The sequence below is a fragment of the Microtus oregoni genome, unplaced genomic scaffold (genome assembly GCF_018167655.1).
Source record: "Microtus oregoni isolate MIOR12 unplaced genomic scaffold, Mior012 000011F_ref0000422, whole genome shotgun sequence".
Lineage (NCBI taxonomy): Eukaryota > Metazoa > Chordata > Mammalia > Rodentia > Cricetidae > Microtus > Microtus oregoni.
Genome location: NW_024543070.1, coordinates 32,126,580 through 32,141,434, shown reverse-complemented (window position 1 = coordinate 32,141,434; position 14,855 = coordinate 32,126,580). Strand labels below are relative to the sequence as shown.

The 14,855-nt window shown below is 44.4% G+C and overlaps 1 protein-coding gene across 1 annotated transcript in view; it reads left to right on the top strand.

Annotated features, from left to right (window-relative positions):
- Positions 1–14,855, top strand: part of LOC121453586 (meprin A subunit beta-like) — a 40,392-nt gene that overhangs the window by 12,876 nt on the left and 12,661 nt on the right. Inside the window, exons 7-14 of the mRNA XM_041660458.1 lie at positions 375–553; positions 1,473–1,691; positions 2,251–2,403; positions 3,665–3,880; positions 6,376–6,819; positions 7,907–8,086; positions 9,068–9,221; positions 10,288–10,483. Of these exons, the coding sequence (XP_041516392.1) occupies positions 375–553; positions 1,473–1,691; positions 2,251–2,403; positions 3,665–3,880; positions 6,376–6,819; positions 7,907–8,086; positions 9,068–9,221; positions 10,288–10,483 (1,741 nt within the window). The remainder of the gene's footprint in view (positions 1–374; positions 554–1,472; positions 1,692–2,250; positions 2,404–3,664; positions 3,881–6,375; positions 6,820–7,906; positions 8,087–9,067; positions 9,222–10,287; positions 10,484–14,855) is intronic.

Here is a 14,855-nt window from a genome sequence, read left to right as displayed (position 1 = left end):
TCCCAGCATCCATGTTAGCTGGCTCACAAACAGCTGTGATTCCAGTTCCAGGGGCTCAGCTCCCTCTTATGACTTCCGGGGTATCCAACCACATACTTAGACCTAGACAGACACTCACAGAGATAAACAATGAAATTAGGAAACAAAACAACTCGTGGTGAAGAGCATAGCAATGCCCACTTAGAAAGGGTTGTGATTCCTAGGATGAGCACGGCTGACTTCTCACTTTGTTTATGCTGAGAGCACTTCCATGGCCACACTCAGCAAGAGGACATATGCAGTTTAACAAGTGGGCTAGGCAGTGAGGCCTCTATCTTGTGAGCTCGTGTTCCTCGTGCAAACAGCCTGTCCCTGATCTGCACACTCTCCGTCAGGTGCTGGTCTTCAGTGGGAAACAGGCATGTTGGGAAGCAGGAGCTGTCCATCGGGGAAAACTGTGACAGAATAGCAACGGTTCAACATGAGTTCCTCCATGCCCTGGGATTCTGGCATGAGCAGTCTCGTTCTGACCGAGATGACTATGTCACTATAGTTTGGGACAGGATTCTATCAGGTATGTTTCTCTTATATACGTAGCTATAGGTCAACTTTCTGAGGATGTTTGCATCAGGACCAGCCTGGCAATGGGTGTCTGTGCTTTGATACCAGATTTACTTGACTGTGTCTACCAATTCATCTGATATCAAATTGCAATCAGTTATCCAATAGAAGGATGCTAAACAGCCTGGTGTCTTCTCTATATATACTCAGGGTAATGTTTTAAAATGATTGTCTTTGGATCTCATGATGGCTCAAAAAATATCATTTTAAATTTACCATTATAATTGTATACATTTATGGCAACAAGATGACATTTTGCTATGTGAATATTAATAAAATAGCACATTCATTGCTTCATTTAAAATAAACTCAGTCAGCATGCTTGTCACCTCTTCAATCATTTTTTGGGGAATAAGATACTTTGTTGCTAAGACACTAACTTGTTTACAGTTTTATAATGTATAATGCACTATGTGCATGTACAAGAATCAGTAACCTTTGAGTCCTCAATGATGTCCATCTTTTCTAATGACTCCTGGCCATGTTATCAATGCGGGGTCCCATTTTAGCAAACTCCCTAAAGTCTTGCTTTTACCCGGTCTGCTGTGAGCACATTAAACCATCAGCATTGCTGGCCGGTGACTCTAAATGTTTCCACACTGGTTTGCAGAACCTTCCTTTCCATCCCCAGTCTTTGAACCTTAGACTTGGGGCTGGACTGGAAGTGTCAAGTTGTTAGTTTGATTGTTGCTATCACAATGGTGCATGATAGCGGGTCCAAAGACAGGGGTGTCTGCAACACGTGACACTCAGGAGATAATGTGCACAAAGTTTGCTCTATTATGTTTTGTATTTCTCCGTTAACAGTGTTAAGTAAGAGCGGCATTATTTCGTTGAACATAAAACAATTAAAGTTTTTAAAACATATCCAGGCAGAGAACACAATTTCAACATATACGATGACAGTGTGTCCGATTCCCTGAATGTACCCTATGACTACACCTCGGTCATGCACTACAGTAAGACAGCTTTCCAGAACGGAACAGAGCCCACCATTGTCACAAGGATCTCAGACTTTGAAAATGTGATTGGCCAACGAATGGACTTCAGTGACTATGACCTGCTGAAACTGAACCGGCTGTACAACTGCTGTAAGTGATGGGCACCTTGAAAGGACCTCTCCTTGCTGGATAAGGGATGTTCTGGACACCTTTGGGGTCTCTGAGATCATAAAAGTTTGATTTAAAAAAATATCAGAATATCACTCAGGTCCCCTCCTACTAGCCATTTTCAGCACTTGCCATCTTACAAAGTTTGCCTTGAGATTTACTAAAGCAGCCGGAGTCCTTGCACAATGAGCCCCATGCTGACTGTCGAAGGGTTTGCTAATTCCAGTGCAGACCGTTTCTATATTCAAGCCTCTTTCAAGTCATAATGAAATGTGCAGTTGTCCCATAAGTGAGACAAAATAACCTTTGCTGTGGCATTAAAGTTTGACTAACAGGAGGAATATTGACTCGGTTTTCCACAAATAGACGAGAAGAAAGGGTTGGTGTGGACTGGGAATTCACACACACAAACTAAGTTCGTTTTGGGCTTCTGCAGGCAGAGAAGTGTCTTTCTCATAGTTCTGTGACCAGCTCAGACTTGACCGCTTATGTCACTATGTTCAACAAATGCTCACATCGGTTTCCTTGTTTGCTTTTGTAGCTTCTTCGCTGAGTTTTATGGACTCCTGTGATTTTGAGTTGGAAAATATCTGTGGCATGATCCAAAACTCAGGGGACAATGCTGACTGGCAAAGGGTTTCACAGGTCCCCGGGGGACCAGCAAACGATCACTCCAATATGGGCCAGTGCATAGGTAACGGATTTCAGGATCAGTGGCTCCAGGCTTCTTCTTCAGTCTGAAAGATGGGTGATTCATCTCTCATTTCTATTTGAATTATTACTGGCTTTAAGATAATCTCTCTTTATTATTCCAAATATGTGCATGTGGTCACGGGCATGCACAGTGAGTGGATGTGTGAGGTCGGGAGTACACACGTGTGATTGCAGGTGCCCTTTATGCATGTGTGCTTAGATACCAGAGGTGTCAGAATCTCTGCAGTGACAAGCAGTTGTGAGCTGCCTAACATGGATACTGGGAATGGAACTCTGGTCCATTGCAAGAACATTAGGTGCATTTCACCACTGAGCAATTTCTCCATCTCCTCTATCAGAATTATTATTGGTAGCCCGTTCAGTTTCTCCGAAGGAGTGAGACTTGTGCACAGTAATGGGATGCCGTTTCTCTGCCTTACTCACTCAGAATGGCTTCCGTTCTACATCTCGCAGCTTGCTTCTGGGAGGTCTCCCTCAGTACCTATGCGGAGCAGACCGCAATGCACCTCCTGCATGCACTTTTATTCCAGGGGCTGTGTTGTCTCCTCTCACACATCACAGAATGTAGGAGAGGAATGAGCACCTCTGGGCTGTGAGTCACTCCACAGAGAATCCTAGCTGGATGTAATTGTGTGTCCTGGGTACCAAAATACCTACAATGACGACAAGAAGCTCCAGTCTAGGTGTTCCCAAATTCTTCCTGTTTTTGCAAGCTGTAGCAAGAGAAAGGGTGTCTAACTATGTCTCATTTGCAAACGCCCTGCTTATAGAACTGCATCATAATACCCAGCACAATGCCATGTTCTGTTTGCTTCCTCTTGTTATACCTGAGTACCCGAGACTGAGTGCTTTATTTTAAAATATCACTTTCTTATGGTTATGGACACAGGATAGTTGAAGAGCAGGGTACCTGGTGTCTGCTTGTCAGCTGTAGAGGGACACTCTGTTGCCTCCCAGGACAAGGGTCACCACATGGTCACACAGAACATTCTGCTGGCTCAGGTCTCTTCTGAAAAAGTCACAACTGCTCACACTCATGACTTCGTGTAATTCTGTCACCTCCAAAGATCCCACTTCCAAATGCCCTCAACATAGAAGTCTGAAAGTTATTTCCCATGCGTGAACTCTGGGGCAACCCAGGCTGTAGCATCCATGCTTGGTGGGAGCTCAGCAAACACTAAAGAAAGCAGCCTTAGCCCAGAGCTCTGCTGTCTTCCATTGTGCTTCTGTGCCCTCAACAGATTCCGGCTTCTTCATGCATTTCGACAGCAGCTCTGCAAATGTGGGGGACACAGCAATGCTGGAGAGCAGAATGCTGTACCCCAAGAGAGGGTTTCAGTGCTTGGAATTTTACCTGTACAACAGTGGAAGTGAAAACAACCAAGTGAAAATCTACACCCGGGAGTACACTGCAGGCCACCCAGATGGGGTTTTAACCCTACAGAGAGAAATACAAGGTACAGTATCCACAGTCTCCCAGTTTGGATGCAGGTGAGACCTCTTCAATTACTGTGGCTACTTGCAGCAGAGCAGGGGGTGAAAACACCGACTTTCAATAGAACTTGTCTGCCTTATTTGAAAAGGAAAATAAAATTAGGATCCTTTGTGATACTTACTTAAATAACATAGCTGGTCTCTGGAACTGTGGCCTTCAGTTTTATTATCCAGTAACAAAAATACAGTGTGAACTCTGGGTGACACGGGGGAGGGTTGATGGCTAAAAGAAACTAAACTATGGAATGGATAAAGGCAGGACTGGCCTCAGGGAGGCCTGGGCTTCTCCCTAAATAACCACTGTTGAGACATCTCATTTTCTCTTACTGTGATCCAGTCTTACCTAAGGGCTATACACTGGAAAGAGGACCCTACCTAACTTCCAGCTTAAAAACATGAATCCCAGTGAAGGTGTCTGCTATGAGATGAAGTCAATGTCCCTGTAGGCACTATTTCTGTGGGTAGGAGCTGTCCACATTTCAGATAACCATGTATTGGAGAGGTGGGCCAACTGACCACGTATTAAAGCAGATGGGGAAGGAAGGGATGTGGGCCACTGTTTTAATGAGCCTCAGTATTAGGATGTAATACCTGAGAAAATCAAGGCACGGAGGGGTTCATTCTGGACCACAGTCCCTCATGGCAAGAGTGTGAGGCAGCAGGCCACACTGCATCTGTCACCAAGAGTACAGACAGCAATGTTAATGGGGTCATCTCATTTTCTTCTCTTGGTGCAGTCAAGGACCTTAGCCCGTGCAACGGCGCTGCCCACATTTAGGATGATCTTTCCATTTCAATCGACCTAATCTCTCACCGATATGCACTGGAGTGGTCTCCATGGTAGTTCTCAATCCCACCAAGTTGATACTTGTGGTTAATGGCCAACAGCGAACAGACTACTCTTTCTTCTTGTACACACTGACCCCTTAATTTAATAGACAAAACCAAACACACTATGAAGTGAGTAAACTCTGCACTATACCTCACAGCCCCCTCCCATGCACGGAAACCTCTGAAATACATGGGCTGCTTGTGTTTGTGGCCACCCAAGTACAGTGAGGTTTTAAATCTCAGAGAAAGTACGCATGCATTGCACATATATTCTACATGTAGTTATGTAAGATAGATATTGAAACGATATATCTTAATTTTGTAAGTATGAATTATGTCTTAATGGGTATACTAATGCAAATATTAAAGTGTATATATATATATATATGTGTGTGTGTGTGTGTGTGTGTGTGTGTGTGTGTCATTGTCCATGTTTGGGATGCAGATCTTCCCAGGATGAACAACCTGGGCCTATGAATGAAAGACAGTCACCTTCTGGGCCTCATGGGGAGGAAGGACCATACTGAAGCCAAACCTTCAAATGTAGATGGAAGGTTTTGTTCAGTCTGTAAACTATCTATGGGCAGTAGCACTTTTTGTAATCTGATGTTTACAGTTTATTTCCTGGCAGTTTCAATTGTCATTCAGTGCTGATATAGTCGAGCTTCCCCCCAGCATGAACCGACAGTTTGCATGACTTTCTGTCCTGTTGTCACGGGGGCTCCTGAAGTGCTTCTGCACGCCGTTTCTCAGTGGAGTAGGGGTAGATGGTAGTTTGACTTTCCCTTCCCAGCTTCCCTCTTACCAGAGGTAACCTATGACTGGAAGAGAGACTCACCTCTCATTTCCAGCTTAAGTGAGCTAAGAATCTCCCTATTCAGTGAGCTAGACGTGCAAGACAGGAAGGAGGTGGATGGCAGCAAATGTGGTTGCCACTGTCGGGCAAGCATTTGTAACGCCGAGTCACTGGGAATGAACGGGACGTGGCTTCCTGGGCTTGTAGATTCCTGTTTAACTCTGCTTAAATTCCACTGAAATTTAAGTATTCCAGTTTTGTTAGACATACATAAAGAAATCTTTATGAGAGTACCAGCAAATCACAGATGTTAATATGGCTCGGTTATTAACTAAGACAGAATACCAGGTAACTGGTAAGCAGAATGGAGCTCTCAGAGATTGGTGCTTACCCATCTCTGAGAAAGGGTGAGCTGTATCGGTGTAAATAAATGCAATGCAGATATAAAAGAATATTTACAACTTTAATGATAAATTTACAGAACCTAGATTCCTGCGTAGCTCAGGAGGTAGGAAAGAAAGGGCGGAGCCACCTCCCGCGAGACCATTTATCTGTAAGCATTCGCCCGAGGCAAACCTGCCTCCTAAAGGGACTGGCTTAACCCTACAGTGAGCTAGCTGAGAGCAGGTATGGAAACATTTGATACCCAGTGGACAGTCCAGCTGCAGCAATGTCCTGGGATAAAGAATTGAGAAGCCATTCACCAAATCCATAACTATCTTTGGCTCACCACCTTTTATTTCCCTTTGAAGTATAGAATTCTAATACTGACCATGTCAGGAAGGAATTCATAATCCTTCATCACCCTTGAAACAGTGACTCTTTCTGCAGATATACCCATTGGGAGCTGGCAACTTTACTACGTAACATTGCAAGTGACTGAGAAATTCCGAGTGGCATTTGAAGGACTCAGAGGCTCGGGATCATCATCGGGTGGTCTGTCTATCGATGACATCAATCTCTCAGAAACCAGGTGTCCTCACCATATCTGGCGTATACCGAATTTCACACAGCTTCTTGACAGCCAGAATACAGATGTGTACAGTCCTCCATATTATTCTCCTAAAGGCTATGCTTATCAGGTTTACCTGGATCTGAATTCCTCGACTAATGTGGGGATTTATTTCTACCTGATCTCTGGTGCCAATGACGATCAATTACAGTGGCCGTGTCCCTGGCAACAAGCCACAATGACACTCTTGGATCAAAATCCTGACATCCGGCAGCGTATGTCCAACCAACGGAGTATAACTACAGACCCAACGATGACCAATGGTTTGTAGCTTCTTATTTTCCTCATGGCTAGGGACTTGATCGTTGTTCAAGGAGGGATGGTCATTTGGGAATGAGAGATTGCATCGTTGGTTAGTTACGGAAGTTTAGCCTTGAAGTAAAGATTTTCAGCTTCAGGGAAAAGATTCAATTGACCTGGGAAGACAGTTCCCAGGTCAAGGCTGTTAGGAATGTTGCGACACTGGGATTTTATGATCCCTGGATTCTAGGTATTGGCTAAGGAGTGTTGGCTTTAGAGGCTGGCATGCTTGGTTCTAAGTCAAGATTTTCTTTTCATTAGTCATGTGATCCCGAAGAAAACCCTTCCTGAAGTCCCACTGTTCTTGGCTGTCATACCAAGGCAGGAACAATAGCCCCATAGAATTGTTAGGAGAATTAGGGGAGGTCAGTATGGAAGGCTGTGGGGAGGGAGAGCTCCTCTGACAATGAGTTTCATTCGCCCATGCTGCCTTGGTCTCACTGCTGGCACTGTGGGACACAATCAGCTCTTGAGAAGAGGATTTTCAGTCAGAATGGAGCTGCTGGGACACTGGTGGCAACAGCATGGAAGTGGGTGGTGACAGCTTATTAATGCGCCATAGAGGGTTGTCACCGGTGGTGGCTACATTCCAAGTCTCAAAAAGAGTCATCACCCAGGGAGCCATGATCACACTTGGAATTTCACCAGTCTTTTGTTCCTGCAAACTGACTAGAGGGAAACATAGAATTATGGGAAAGCGAATATCATCAGAGGAATTTTATAAATCGCAAGGATGGATCAAAATGACATAGGACATAGTGACTGAATCTGATAGAAAAAAACATAACAGAAACTGGAGGGTTTAAACATGCAGAATATTTCATTCTTTCCAACACGTCCCTCCGGATGGCACTAGATACCATTAAGTTCAGTTTATGATATAAATTGTTCTTTGCTTGTATAGGAAACTCTCAGCCACTCACTGCCTTAACTCAGTTTAAAGGACCAATTGCATCTCAGAAGGCTGCTGAGACTTCCTACCACTGAGAGCTATGATGATGCTAAACACAGCCTATTCATATAATTTTTTATTTATTTATTTTTTTTTAGGTAATGAAAGCTATTTTTGGGATAGGCCTTCCAAGCTGGGATATACGGCTCTCTTCCCTAATGGAACTCGGTATTACAGAACCAGAGGCTATGGAACCAGTGCCTTCATAACCTATGAGAGGCTGAAGAGCAGGGAGTTCATCAAGGGAGATGATGTTTACATCCTACTAACTGTTGAAGGTATAGAAGCAGCAGTAGTTTGATGGGAGCTTGCTCCTTGTTGTAGCCCTTGGTTGTCCACTGTGTTCTTCTGGGTTTTGTTTATAGATTTGTTATAGGATGTGGGAGGAACTGGACAGAGATGGGAACTTTTTTGTATCAATGATTAGAAATATGAAAATAGCTTAATTTGAAACATCAAGGGTTTCAGAGTTAAACATTTATTTTTTTCTTTCTTTCTTTCTTTCTTTCTTTTTTTTTTTTTTTTGGTTTTTCGAGACAGGGTTTCTCTGTGGTTTTGGAGCCTGTCCTAGAACTAGCTCTTGTTGACCAGGCTGGTCTCTAACTCACAGAGATCCGCCTGCCTCTGCCTCCCGAGTGCTGGGATTAAAGGCATGCGCCACCACCGCCCGGCTACATTTATTTACTGTATTGTGGAACAACAGTTGAAATCTTTAGGCTGGAAATCTGTTCTAGTGTTTCCTCACCCAGGATACTCAGTACTCTGGACAGGCACTAATGGGTGCTGGACTCAGATCTCCAAGTGCCGGTCAAACATGGGTATTGTCACCTAGCACCATGACTTGGTGTATGTGAGTTTGAGTTTGTCATCGTGTGCATGTTTGTGTGTGTGTGTGTGTGAGTGTGTGTATAAATAAGTGGACAACTCTGTCCACTTTGCCACCACCCACCATGCTTTTTGAGACAGTCTCTCACTTTAACCTGGTAGGCTGGCTGGTCTCTAACCCCGTTAGCAACCTCTCTCCCTGGTTCTCCAGTGTTGAGACCTCATATGGCTTTTTCTTAAACATGGGGTCTGGAGATTGATATCAAGTCTGCCACCAAAAGCCACTCTCCACCCTTGCCTGATTCTCATCTGACTGCACAGGAACGCTGGGGATCACACACCAAGACTTTTGTCACAAGCCCGAACTCTGAGTATTATCTCTGTCCAATGACAAGTAAAACAAAAGCTGATTTCCACCATCCTTCCCTCTGCAGATATATCTCACCTCAACTCTACGTCGACAATCCCAGTCCCCACCTCGTCCATCCCGGACCCAGTCCCCACCTCGAACGTCCACAATTCCTGCTCTGAGGTTGAGTGTCAGAACGGTGGGATCTGCACTGTCCAAGACAATAGAGCCGAGTGCAGGTGAGGTCTCCCTTGGGAGGTTCACTGTCTCACTCTCTCACTAGATACCTTCTTGTCCTGCTGGCATTGATGCTGATAATGCACAAGGATGACACTGAGGAAATGTCTTAGTTAGGGATTCCATTGCTGTGATGAAACATTGTGACCAAAAACAGGCTGGAGAGGAAAGGATGTATTTAACTTCCACATTGAAGTCCATCACTGAAGGAAGTTAGGACAGGAACTTAAACAGTGCAGGAAGCTGGAGGCCGAGGCGGATGAAGAGGCTATGGAAGGGTACTGGTTTGCTACTCATGGCTTGCTCGAGCTGCTTTCTTATAAAACGCAGCACCACCAGCCAAGGGGTGGCACCACCCACAATGGGCCGGGTCCTCCAAAATCAATCACCAATAAAGAAAATGCCCTACAGGTTGACTGCAGCTCAGTCTTATGGAGGCATTTTCTTAATTGAGCTTCCCTCCTCTCAGATGACATCAAGCTGACATAGAACTGTCCAGAACAGTTACTCTTTTGAACTCCCTTTGGGTCTTTTGGCAGCCACCATAACAATTATTGGTGAGGACATAGTGCACTAGAGTTTAACTGACAGAATTACATATATTGTTATATTACATACATATGACATGTCTTATTATATTTACATATCTTATTATATTACATGTCTTATTATATGACATGTCTTATTATATTAACATATCTTATTATAATACTACATGTCTTAATGCTCACAGCAATCCTGTCCCTCGACTCTGCAGGTTCTCAGGTCCCCATTTTCTAGAACACGCTAAAGTGCTGAGTCCTTAGCCAAGGTGTGGAGCCCACAATAATGGACCAGATCCCCTCAGGTGGCTTTCTCCCTGCTCTCCCAGCTCCTAACTCGGTATCAGATTAGTTATAATCCTCTCCTGGTGCTCTCTTCATTGGTTCAGGTAGTCTAGGGTCAAATAGTTACCTGCGTCAGTGACTATCTGTGTTCAAATATGCAAGGGCCCTTTAACTATGAAGACGTTCACAGTTAAATGTCACCCATACGATACCATAAATGTCACCATATCTCTTCGTGTAGGTGTCCTGCAGGAGAAGACTGGTGGTACATGGGAAGACTGTGTGAGAAGAGAGGGTCCACCCAAGACACTGTTGTCATTGCTGTTTCTTCCACTGTCGCCGTGTTTGTCGTGATGCTGATCATCACTCTTTTCAGTGTCTACTGCACCCGGAGGAAATACCGCAAGAAGATGAGTTCAAATAGCGCGGCCACGAATGTAAGTTGAGTGTAATGGTTATTATTCAAACCCTCTGGAGGGAACCCATGTAGAAGAGCTTAGCATGTTTACAATCTTCTTCATTTTTAACCTTGTGCATCTTACTAAGTTGGCTGATGGGAGACTATTTGCACTCCCATTGTCACCACTGTGAATCAGAGTCTGAACCTGCAGTCTTCAGAGCCTTTTTGGAGGGGCCTCATTATTCTCTAGGAGTTATTTTTGGTTGTTTATGATTTTTCGTGGGTGAACCACACAACTGACCCACACAGATGACTTTCCCTGTATGTCTCTACCTCCCTAACAAGGGGGACATGGCTTATCAGTGTCTTTGTTCTGAGGGTCTTCAGATGGCTGGACTCAGGAAGTGGATGGACGTGTGTTTGTGGAAGTGTCTCTCTTAATGCAGGTTCCAGTGACATCTGCCTTCTTCTGGAGTAACTGTCTCCAAGGCAATTTTTTTTTTTCTTGTGAAAGGTTTTAAGTTTGCCTCAGATGAAACTTCTAATGACCCCAGATGTTTGAAATCTCCAGATCCAAACACAGGTTCCTAGTCCGTATGTTCCGAGTGTATAGTTGGGTGCAGGCGGTTTACTGAGGAGTGTTTTGGGGAGCACCTGGGATAGAATGAGGCGGTTTACTGAGGAGTGTTTTGGGGAGCACCTGGGATAGAAAGAGGGCAGCAGCCACACTGGGTAAAAGTGAAGCTGGGCTTCACCTGTGCTTCAGCTGTCCTCCAAGGACCCTGGGGACTGCGACAGACCCCTCCACACATTCACCTTGGAGGACATGGACCAGGCCTTTGTGCTCACCACATGAATGCCAGCACATGAGGGCAGACATAGGGGATGACACAAAACTGCCTGGGTGATGGCCTTTGAGAGAGGACGGTGCTTGGATGAAAGCTGGCAGGGCTGAGCATTGCCTGGAATTCTCCAGAGAACACAGAGATAGAGAGCAGGGTACACAGAGCAACATCCGGCCTTACAACAGAGCTCAAAGCACTTGGTGTCACACTGAACGCTGGAGTGAGAATCTGAGCTGTGGAGCTCCATTTTATTCAGACCGAAGGATTTAGGAGATGGCTAGTGAGACAAATGGAAAAAAGAGATCAGAATAGCAACATATTGGTGAACTAAAGGAAGATGTATTGTCTTAAGCAGAGGGACTTACTGCTGAAGACCATGTGTGAAGAGTCCAGTAAGAATCCAGTATGAAGACATGATGTGTAGAACTCTCTCTCAATGTGTATCATTATTTAACGATGAGTCCATCTCTTATTTTTGCAAAATCAGTTGGAAGATGGTCAGTGATGCTGAAAACAATTGGTTCTATAATCATTTGGTATTATTCATTGTCTTAAACTTGAGGAGGATGTTTAATGTCATCCTCCAGCAATAGAGCACACATTTTAAAAATACATAAGGTGGGCATGATGGCACACACCTTTAACGTCTGCAAGTGGAAGGCAGAGGCAGGAGGATCTGGGTTACAGAGCAGTGCCAGGACTATATAGTGATCTTATCTCCTCAAAATATCAAAAACAGTAAATTAAATGTATACAAGTTGATTTTCTTTTGAATGTTTTTTTTTCCCCCAGCTCATTCTTTGAGTTAAATAACAGGAGTAGAGCATCCAATGTGGGACCCTGCTGGACTCACTGTCTGCAGCTATGCCTGTGTGCCTGGTCCCCACTGTTAGGAAGGATGCCCCAGACATGGGTGCAAGGAGGGGCTGAGAATGGTGAGGTGGGACCAGCAGTACAGGTGCAGGTGACTATCAAGAGCCCTCCCTAGACCTGGGCGGTGCAAGAGAGGTTGTGAGGGCTCTAACCGAGTCAGCACATGTCAGAATAGTGAAAGAAACCTGATAAAACAAAGAGATGAGGCTAAGTCAACAGAGGAGTAACAATATGAGCGTACCAGGGACATGGCAGGAACACTGAGTGGATGCATATGCCACCATGATGTCACAGGGGACATGGCAGGGACCATGTGGACACACACTCAGCCATGATGTCACAACAGCCCTGCTCTGAGTCATTAAATCCACTGTCAGGTGTGAGGAGTCCTCTACATGTCCTTTCGTCTTTGGATTTCTTCAGTGTGTTTAGCGGTAACGGGTCTTGCAGATCAGTTAGATCTTAACTGGATGCTAATCCTTCTGAGGCCAGCATGAACCCTCACCATGCTGGCCTCATTTCCATCTGAGACACTCAAGCCACAAAGGCCAGAACCTCTTCCCAGGGTCAGAGCAGGCACTGCATGTCAGCTGGGAGGGGAGCCAGGAGACTGTCATGGGGGCTTCCTTTGAAAACCTAACTGTTGCGTTGTGAACCACAGAAGAGGCAGCTTTTATATTTGGGAATTGTGTCATCAATTGTATTTTCTCCTTTCAGCAACATGCTTTTTGAATATTAACTCAACCAGACAGCCAGCAAGTGAGATGAAAAGGATTCTTCATCATGGAAGAATTTTTCACAAAAGCCGTATGACCTTCACAGCATTCCAAACCGACCATCTCTGTAAATAGCTGAATGGATAATAAATCATTATTTTCAGGAAACGTCAAACTGGTCATCTCTCTCCCTCCCTGCCTATCTCAGCAGTTCAGGCCTCCCTAGGTGCATAACTCTGGCAGTAAAAGGAAGAAAGCAGAGACAGCTTTCCAAATTATTGTTCCTTCTACTCAGGGACAAAATATTGTATCTCGCAGCAATCACCATGGGTCACTAGAGAAGACACACCCTGGGCTAGCATCTCGGCTGTTTCAGTGTCGTCCAGTCCCAAAGCAGGGAAGGACACTGGGAGGCTTTTCTGGGCTTCCCTCACGTGCGTTTCCAAACTGGCTCTTTTCTCCGGTGGTCTTGGATACTTGATCCTGCCTTAAAGTAAAACTGAAGGCATCATGAAAACTTTTAGCTCAAAATCTGGGGTAGAGGACGGTTTGTACCCCCACCAGTGGTACATGAATGAATCATTTTCCCTGAGTCCTTGCCCACTTCTGTTTGTTGTTACTAATCATCATCATTACTTTGTATTATTTAAGACAGTCTCACTATATCATCTGAGATGACCTCTAATCTGTAATCTTCCTGCCTTCATCTCCCAAGTGCTGGAATTAGAGACAGGTCCCACCACAACTTGCTTATATTTTTTTAGTAGTTTTAGATTCATAACAAAATTTAGTGGACAATGCAGAGTTCTTACATACAGTTCCCCATATAAACATAGCCTTCCCACCATCAGTAGCTTGAATCAGAGGCATCGCTTATGACAATCAAATCTACATTGCTATGCCATTATCCTCGGAAGCTGTAGTTGTTCATTTTTATACTCTTAACTCATTTGGCCCCCTGGAGGCTCTCCACTCTGCTCCCAAATAAGCACACACAGAGACTTATTCTTTTTTTATGAATGCCCGGCCTTAGCTAGGTTTGTTTCTAGACAGCTTTTCTTAACTTAAATTATCCCATAAAAGCCCACCTTTTGCCTCTTGGCTTTTATCTTTATTTCTGAATACCTTTCTTTCTCCATGGTTTGCTGTATAGCTGACCCCTGGAGTCCTCTTCCTTCTTTTCTTGTTCCTTCTTCTCTCTCCTTCCTAATAGCCCTTTTTATCCCATTTATTCTCTCTGTCTACCATCCCCTTTTATTCTGTCTCCTACCTTTCTATTGGCCATTCATCTCTTTATTAGACCAATCAGGTGTTTTAGACAAAGTAACACATCTTCATTAAAGAATGCAACACATCTTTGCATCATTATAACAAATGTTCCACAGCATAAACAAATGCAGCACATTTTAAAGTAAAATTCTACAGCAGGAAGCCCAGTCCTGTCATGTGTTCACATTTGTTGTTGCATAATCTCTGGGCTTCTAGAAAAGCATGGTGTGTGTATGCCCATCACCTGCAGAACAGTTTCAATTCTCTATGCTTGTGAGCCACCTGCTCACCCTTCCTGCCCCCTAGTCCCAACAAACATGGGACCAATGTCTTCACCATTTGTTCTGTTCTTTAATTTCAGCATCACTGATGTACTTGAGGTCATGTTCTGTTATCACTTTGGTTAGCATTTCCTTCTGTTCATGTTTTTATTCTCGCCACCTGCATATGAAATCTTCTTTTGCTTGTGCTCAGTTGTATTTTTGCTGTTGTTGTTCTATTGTAGGAGGTCTTTATATAGTCTGTACAGTCTACTTTTGTCAGGTATTGCTGTGGGAAAGGATTTTCCCAAGCCAGGCATGGTGGCACTCCTGTCCCCCACTGGGACCCGATCTGGGGCCTCACACATGCCAGGCTCTGCTCTCCTGTTTGGGTCCTTCTCTACTTCTCCAGCCCCTCCTTTTTTCCTTATAGATTCATGGGGAGT